We start from the raw sequence: 8,920 nt of genomic DNA on the forward strand, positions 1-8,920 counted from the left end.
CATCTTCCCAGAACAATGAACACAATTAGATTTGCATATTTTAACAAAGTCATTATCACTTGACCATTACAATTCCAGAATAATGGATGTGAAGGTAATACAGTACTTTCTTCTTGAATTTGTGTATTTCCAGAAAGAAATGAAACAAGACAAAATATGGTGAAGATTAATGAGCAAGTAATTGCAAAACTTGCAAGGGCAAGACATTTGCATCATCCAATTTAAGGGCAGAGGCTCATATTTGCTGAATAATGAATAAGAGCGATTTAGAAGTTAATTTCATATAGGCCTACACACTAATCAGAAATGTGAAGCAGGTGAATCCCATCTGATTTGCATACACGTATGTGAAAACGATGACATTGGTGTCTTGCAAACATATAACTTAGAAATTCCATGATTTCAAGGTTTTTGTGTGTTTGAATGAAACCTGCACTTTTTGTGATACTTTGCTGTCCTTTAGTAATGTCAATTTGAGCACAGTATGAAGGTTATCTTGAAGATGCCTCTCAACAAATTCCAATGAGAAGGCCCAGTTCAAGTGACCAGATTGCTATTTGCTCTCCTATACGGAAAACTTCCCCACGAATCCACATGAGTTGATTATTAAGAAAAGAAATGACAACGGTCCTCCACATGCTTCAATATAACAAAAACAAACAAACACAAACAACAAAAGTGTCTGGCAGCAGGATTGTCTTCAGTTTCCAGCACTACAATTTACAGAAAATATGAACATTGGAACTGGCGTAAACAGAGATCTCATGTGCATGATATAAATGAGGTTGTCCCGACAAGTTTCCACCGCCACACTATTTTAAGTCTGCAGTATTCCTGTCATTGATTTTTGAGTAATCCATGATTTCTTGAATTCTCTGTAATACAGCTGTTCTCCATAAATATAAAGTCTAAAAGTTGTTCACTTCAGTTATCTGAAGACATGCAAATCTCTTTTGTCTTAGTTGAAAAACAAAAGAGTAGAAATGCAGAGTGCTTTAGCAATGGTGAGCAGAGCAAAAGTTCGAGATCTTGAATCTAGATACATTAAGAATGCATAATTTACTGCTTTATGTGGAATATGATGGTTTCGTACATCATTAATAATAAACTATTTACAGGATGACATGAGAACTTCTCTGCAGGACTACGACATAAACAACAACAACAACAAAAACTTGTATTCAATCACAATGTCTCCTAATCTGCCGAAAGGCAACCACTAGAGTTGAAGTTCGAGTGCCTTGTTGGCGTAATTCCTTCGTTGGTGACTGGATGCTACAGCTTGGATCCAGAATGTCCGAATTCTCTGTCAGCTGGAGAGTGACAACAGCAGGCTGATATCATGACTCCTCTATCTCATGATTCACTTCCTCAAGATATTTCTGATACTTGCCAACATGTTATGGTATATAACCATACTGTATTCGCTGAATATTTCACAAGGTTCTTATTTTTGTGAATTTCGCAAGTTGGGTGCTATTCGCGAATTAAAAAACGCACAAAAATATGATCTCTGATCTCGACGTGAATGCGACCTGCATTCATACATTTCTCCATTTAGTACTGTACTCCATGACTGCGAATTTAGCCACCCATGAACTTGTCGGGAAGTCCACATATGCAAAAAAAAAATTAGACATGCTAAATATATGGCATACTGTAAAACGAGGAATGTTCGCGTGCATTTTAATTTCGCGAATTTCGCGAACGCCAAGATTCGCGAAATTAAAATGCACGCAAAAGTTCTTGTCTATATGCATTGAATGCCAGTGGCAGTTCGCAAAAATTTCATGCTGCAAAACAGGCCGTCGGCTCCAATTCGCGAAAAATTCATGCCGTGAATATATCATGTTTTACAGTATATAGTAATGGACACTCGATGGCACAGATAGAAAGACAGACAGACAGATAAACAGAGATGGGTAACTAGATGAAGTGATCGACAAGGAGGGGGAAAAAAATGCAAAGAGGCAAAGTGATTGATGGCCAGAACTGACAGACATGTAGATGGATTGGTCGATAGGAAGATTGAGCAGCACAGGTAGACACAAGTAAACGAATCCGTGGATAGAAAGCACAGTCAAGAGAATTATGGATAGACATGAACGTGAGAAAGAAAGAGATGACAAAGGGAGAGAGTCCTTGGATCCTAAGATCTATGCTCTTGAGAATGCAATGCGCGATCCACTCATTGTCCATTCCCTTGCAGACAGACCCTAATGAGAGTGTCCATGCTTGGAGATTCTGCGATCATAATGCAAAGGCTTCCTGGATCTGTCCCACAAGAGTGTTCATTTTTCCTGCCGGGACCAGCATGACTATCCTGAACATCTTCATCTCCGTGTCATCCTCCGACCACTTCCCGGCCACCGCTCCCGGTTGGTCCTCCTGCTCCTGGTAGTGTAAGCGCACTACAGACTCCTGACAGGAAAAAAGAAAATGAAGAGAGAAGGCAGCCTGTATAAATCTACCACTTGTCTCTAGCTGACGCTAATGTTTCAAAGAATCACTAGCATGGAATGAGTTGAAAGACGCACTTGGTGTAAACGGGAAAAAAAACTTTCAGGAAGGTTTTGTACTTTTAAACAGCAAATCATTAACTTGAGAAACATACTGCAGAGTGCCAGAAAGCAGAATCAGTGTATTCTTACATTGTTGTTGTTTTTTTAATCCAACTTGAAAGACAGCATAAGTTAAAGTAGATAAGAGTGTAACAATCACTAGAGAAACACACACACACACACAAGCATGCTAATAACAAAACTACACAAGCCCATTATACAAGTCAGCAGATATTTCAGAATTCATTTATTTAACTTCAAGTAGAAAGAAGTTTAACTCCAACAATAAGAAATATATATATATATTTTCAAAGTTGAATAATGATTGCTCATTTTCAAGTAAGATTCTTTAAACATGCAGAGACTCCAACTCTCCCACTTTTGACGGGAGATCTCTCGCCAAAAGTCCAGTTTTCGCAAAATCTCCCATTCTCCCGCTTGAGATTTAATTTCTCCCACCAAAACACCTTTTTTAAAACCTGGAATTAAGTTTTGATGAATCCAAGGGGACTCCAGGTCGAGCATCATTAGATCTGTAACATCTGTCTTCATGATATGATAATTATGACATGAAGTTGTATCAAACCAAAATATATGATTTGAATTATTGAATTATCTACTTAGTGCTCTCGTATGTTGAAAAAAAGCCTGAGAGAGCGCAAGAGAGCAGCTAGAATCCGAAAGCTGAATGTTGCGCTCGTGATCTGCGCTTTACCATTCACGCACATCAAGTTGGAGTCTCCAGTTTGCTATGAGTTTCAGGAGGGAGAATCTCCAGATCAGAAGGTGCTTGGGGTCGGAGTCTCTGAACATGACAAACATTTCTTGTCATCCACAAGACTTTGGACAACTACTCCAAAGTATAGGTGGTGATTCTGATTTACTCAAGATTTGGTAGAGAATAAGCACAAACATGACAAGCAGGGAGGGCATTACAAAAAAAAAAAGAAGAGGTTTGCAGGTTGCGGAACCGACTAAGTCATGACACTGGTGTATGCCTCTGAAGAAAACTCATCTCACCTTGAAAAACAACTCGTCTTCAGCATTTGCAAACAGCCAGCTACTGTCCCCTGTGGCATTGCTTTGCTTATTTGACGAAGGCATGCTGGGCTGCTGGTATGCCTTACTCAGAAGGAGGATGTAATCAAACTTAAAGTGTGGATTCTTTGCAGCAGCTCTTCTTACATCATTCCTGCAAAGGGAAAATAGGACAATCTTTTTTTTAAAGTTACAACTTCTGAAAGGCATTATTTATCATTTGCAGATAAAACAAAATCAGTATAATCAATGTTAAGTATAATCATATACCGGTATCCAAAATTTAAACAATAGTTATAATAAAATTGTTTCTGGAATGAACCGTCTACACCTATGGTTTACTGAGAAAAATGGTGATATCTCCTTATATTTTAATAGGCTTTATTGCAAAAATTTTTATATGGTAGGATGTTTTGTGATACAACTGACCTACAAATATGCATCAAATGTAATAAATCAAACATTTTTTAAATCACTGCTCCCATCGGTACACAATACCTTTAAATTTTGGTTCAATCAGTGGAAGAGAAAGCCACAACTTGCAGTGTCACAGTATCGGAATGAAATGTGTGTATATGTGCGTGAAGGGAGGGGTAGGTCTTTAAGTGTCAGTCGCTAAAATATCACTGTAATTTGAACTTTTTCTCAAACTTGTTCAAGCATGAATGATTGATACAACTCATTAGAGTTCTGTACAAATTATTTAATTAGCACATTGTGTTAAATTCAATGGGATTGAAAACTTGATTAATCATGAGGTTATCATAATTATGTACTGTATGCAAATTTGTATGTGTGTATGTATCATTTTTAAAGGTATTATTTCATATATGCTGGTATATATAATTTATATTATGTATTTCGATTATTGCTCACATTCAACACATTTGTAAACTGATTCTTTCAGCTTTGTACTGCTGATCAGTCTTATATATCAATAAATGAAATAAAAATAAATAATATACAGGCAATTCCTCAAAATTTCATTTTCTATGAAAAGTACACATGCCCTTGATTTGTTACTAGCCTTTGTTAAGGGTAACACTATTCCCCTGCCTCCTTAAGGAGAAAGGTCAACTGCAGTCTAATCATACTAGGAAAATTAAATGTGTGGAATTCTCTTTACATTCCCTTTATGTATTCCACAACTGTGACATCTTACCTTCCACTAACTTCAATGATGTGTTCTTCTAATATTTCTGCATTCACTGAATGCATGTACTGTGTATATTCACTGAATGCATGTACTGTGTATATTTGAGGTGAATTCCTCTGTAACAAAAGACAGCATTGATGGTTTTTGAACTCACTGCAAACTACTGTGGAGCGGGGGCGCCAGCTGAGCTGGAATGTTGACAAATCTCTCACTCAGCAAGAGACCCACACTCTGTGAATCGTCGTCAAGCAGTTGGGTGAGTTCGTTGACCTGGGCTTCGGGGTTGGAATCTGCGCACTTCTCAATAACTAGAGACCGAATCTCCTGTATGCAAGCCACATTCTTGAAGTAAAAATTTACAAAACAAAAAGATAAATAAAGTGTATCCTCAGAGATGTGGCTATACATGTTTCCATTAATGGTTCCATGACATTTGCTCCTGCAATAATTGCTCCCATGAAATATCTGCATGCCAAGCCATAAAAAAATTCTACCAACAAACATAACCTTAACCCTAATCCTAATCTTCACATCAAACTATTAAACCTAAAGCTCTTTCACAACCCTAACCCTAAGTCCTTGGAGAAAACAAGGCCGGAGCAATTGTCACAGGAGCAAATGTCATGTCACCTTCACTTAAAAAAACATGTGTATTATCATAAGCACTGTGGATGCAATAGTTCAGTTGGGCAAATTTTGAGAAAACATACAATGAGACATGTGTTCACAAACCAGCAGAGCAAGCATTTGCCCCTTTCTCTCAACGTACATATTATGTTCATTTACAAAATCTTCACTATTTAGTGCCATTACTATGGAAGTCATATAGTTTTGATCGGGATGGAGATTTAGGTCTTAACTTGTTGCAAAATAATTAGAAACCATTTTTATGAAATATCAAAATGCACACAATTTTAAGAGGAACTAAAAGTTTATTTGATGAAAATTGGTTCAGAAATGGCTGAGATACCCTAAGACAAAGAGGCCTTAATAAAAGGTGGGACCCACTTTTTATTAGGACCTCTTTGTTTTGCTTCATTTCTGGATATCTCAGCCATTTCAAAACCGTCTATCATCACATGAATTTTTAATTCCTCTTAGAATTGTATACTCTTTAATATTTCATATAAGTGGTTCATAATTATCTTACAAAAGAGTTAGAATCTGAATCCTCATCTCAACCACAACTATACCATCCCATTAACAAGTTTCAGTGATGCAAATATTTGTTTATAATTTCAAAGAAAACATATAAAATATGTCTTCTTGCAGACATTTTGGTCAAGCTTATAAATATCATCAATGAATATACTTTCTTTTATTCCGGATAACTAAGAGGCATATTTGTAAACACATGTAAAAGACACTTATAGGAATTAATACATGACAAGTGACATGGTATGTGAATATCATTATGTTTAACATCATTACCACTTTCATTAATAATGCAACTCCTGCCACATTATCAAGGACACTGCCCTGAAAGTATTTCGCACCTTTTTCGCTGTTATGTTTAGTACTGTGGTGAATCCAAATATTTCATCATCGTCATCATCATCTGAATCACTGTCTTCCGCCAGCTGGGCCTCGCTTTGCTGCAACAGTAACCAAAACAAAATTGAGCTATGTGGTCTTCATCCCCTGAACATGTATTGTAACAAAGATAGCAGAAGTTATATTATTTGGAGATATCGTATTGCATGCATCGTTCTTTATTGGTGGGGATATTTCATGAGGAAATATCCCACTTGGAGCACAAAATGGATTTTGTTTACCCTTTCGAGGAAAATGGAGGAAAACATAGCTTTGACTACAAATGCCTAGAGCTGCTAATCAATTGAATTGAAGAAGTAATATCTAGGAGTGTGCCGAGGTGGGTCTTTTCTTTTTTTGATGTGAGAAAATATGCAACAAACTTGATTTTCTTTTTTTTTTTAATCATATTCGTGATCAGCACGTGTGAGTGGACACAATTTTGTATACTATGATATAATATTCAATAAAATATTCTCTCCTCCATGTTTTGTTTGCCAATCACTGCATTGACTGACATCCCACTATAGCTGATTGGTTCTGACAGCCTTGGAAGTCAGGTCACAGGAAATTTGTCATTTTCCTAATCAATCCTGTATCACACTGGTCATTGTGCGGGACTGTTGTTTTGTTACACCCGATTAGGTTTGACTGACATACATGTACTCGGAGCCAAGTAATGTAACCAAATGCTACCTAAAGAGCGTGGCCACTACAAGCTACAAGTACACAAGAGCTTGGGCATGTACAGAGCTAGTCTTACCTTGATAACGCAGCCCACATGGTTCTGCATCAGGATCAAGTCTGTTAACTCGCTGGTGTTCACTTTTGTTCTGGCAAATAGCTGTGGAAAATGATCATGGCCATAAACTGCAGTCCATTGAGGAGATAATGATAACATTTCACTTCAAAATCATTTGAGAATATCACTATTGTAAGTATCATATTAATTTTGTTCTCCACTTACTGTCAGATTGATATGACTAATTTCATTGGTCCTTTCAATGATGAAATGAAACTGGAATTGTTTTCTCAGTTGTTTTGCTGCTTTATTCACAAGTCATTATCACATTATTCCAAATACATCACTTGCAGATTGCAGACATCTGTAGTTACACTGTCATCTCTCTTATACAAGGCAAAGAAATGATCCATATTTCCTCGCAAGACTGAGTACACATAACAAAGCATCATCATGGATTATTTTAGATATTACAAACAATAGCATATGGCAGTATAAGTATCATGCATGCTTGATCATTCAAACAGCTTGCTGAACAAAAGTAATACAGCTTTATTAATAGAACACATTAGTGAGGTTTGAGGAAAATTTGACAATCTGTTCAATTTTTTTTTTTCAATTTTTAAAGTTTTAGTGCTATGCCATTGCATGATGAGAAGACAACAGTTTGTGACATCACTATACAGGACAATGATGTAAAGAAAATCTAAACATAATTCCACAAAATGTCATGTTTTACGGAAATTACACACATGGATCCTGGACTTTTTACCAATATGATAAAGGTAATATCATTCCACTGCCTTCTGAAAGAGGTAGAAAGTTAAGTGCTCTTTCATCATTTTAGAAAAATAAAAATACATTGAATTCTCTGTATACAAAACTTGTATAATTCTTTTTTGTCACATATCACAAAATGAAAAAAAAAAACCCACACAATTTCCTACTCGATTCTTTCACATGCATTGTAAATCGTAAATGATATATTCTACCTCAGTGACAAATACTGTTCCACCGCCCACAAGAATCATGACATACCTGTTGCAAAAGTCGTTTTATACCATGGAAATCATTGTCCTGTGGTGGAAAGGCCTCAAACTCAATCTGAACCTCCTGCTGTTCAGGACAGAAGATGGTGTAAAAGAGAAAGTAGACACCATTCACGGCATTCATAAGATCTTGGAATGAGGTGAAGAACATCTCTAATTTACATCTGAATGTTTTTAAATGGAGACTTCAATAAGTCCCCCTTTTAATAATCTGAGGAAAATCTATCCCCAATACTTGCTCCAGGACTCAAGATTAAAATTTAATCAATTTCTACAATTTGTATTGGAAAGAGATTTTTATAAAATACAGATTAAAAAAATCACCACTCACTCAGCTCAACCCGCTCCTCAGCTCAATATTCTCAGCTCACAGCCCACCAATCGCACTCAAACATAACATAAACGGGGACCGACAATAAAATCAAATTTGACAACTTTGCGACGACTGTAGTTAACTGCGACCAGCAGCCCCAACGTACAACGTACAGTGTTGGGGCTGCGCCGTTTTGGCATCGAGATTTTAATGTTGTACCAAACGGGTGCCGTTCCGGCGCTGTATTTCCTTGATTTTTCAACAAAAACTACTAGGAATACTTACATGGGTCGATTAAACCTAAATGATTCTTATCGGCGACTGTTTGATGCATTTCATTGCTTGTGATGCAGAAAATGCTGTCTTATAAGGCAAATATCTTCAGCTCACCGATGCTCACTAAAACTCACAATCACTTGCACATGCGCACAGCATGCATTCAGTCGGTCCATTGACAGCTGTATCGCTCGCTACATGATGCATATTCATTTCACCTTATATGCACCGTGCGATGATGCATTATTCATA

The 8,920-nt window shown here is 36.9% G+C and overlaps 1 protein-coding gene across 1 annotated transcript; it reads right to left on the reverse strand.

Moving 5' to 3' along the window:
• Positions 1–1,810: 1,810 nt before the first annotated feature.
• On the reverse strand, positions 1,811–8,230 carry LOC139712859 (BRCA2 and CDKN1A-interacting protein-like). Its single transcript, XM_071624642.1, has 6 exons — positions 8,069–8,230; positions 7,052–7,132; positions 6,252–6,350; positions 4,910–5,097; positions 3,582–3,753; positions 1,811–2,421 (listed from the first exon to the last, which is right to left on the reverse strand). The coding sequence occupies exons 1-6, from the start codon at positions 8,228–8,230 to the stop codon at positions 2,251–2,253; spliced, it is 873 nt and encodes a 290-aa protein (XP_071480743.1). The 3' UTR covers positions 1,811–2,250.
• Between the last annotated feature and the right edge of the window lie 690 nt (positions 8,231–8,920).

Source organism: Diadema antillarum, unplaced genomic scaffold (assembly GCF_040938485.1).
Source record: "Diadema antillarum isolate AM-2024a unplaced genomic scaffold, OU_Dant_1.0 seq00001867_RagTag, whole genome shotgun sequence".
NCBI classification, from domain to species: domain Eukaryota; kingdom Metazoa; phylum Echinodermata; class Echinoidea; order Diadematoida; family Diadematidae; genus Diadema; species Diadema antillarum.

Bases quoted from the DNA above. Each gene is read 5' to 3' on its own strand.
- LOC139712859 (XM_071624642.1), bottom strand. From the start codon at position 8,230: ATGTTCTTCACCTCATTCCAAGATCTTATGAATGCCGTGAATGGTGTC. The intron at 7,133-8,068 runs GTATGTCATGAT...CATTTTCCACAG, and splicing joins TAAAACGACTTTTGCAACAG to CTATTTGCCAGAACAAAAGT. The intron at 2,422-3,581 runs GTGAGATGAGTT...TTTTCCTGTCAG, and splicing joins AAGACGAGTTGTTTTTCAAG to GAGTCTGTAGTGCGCTTACA.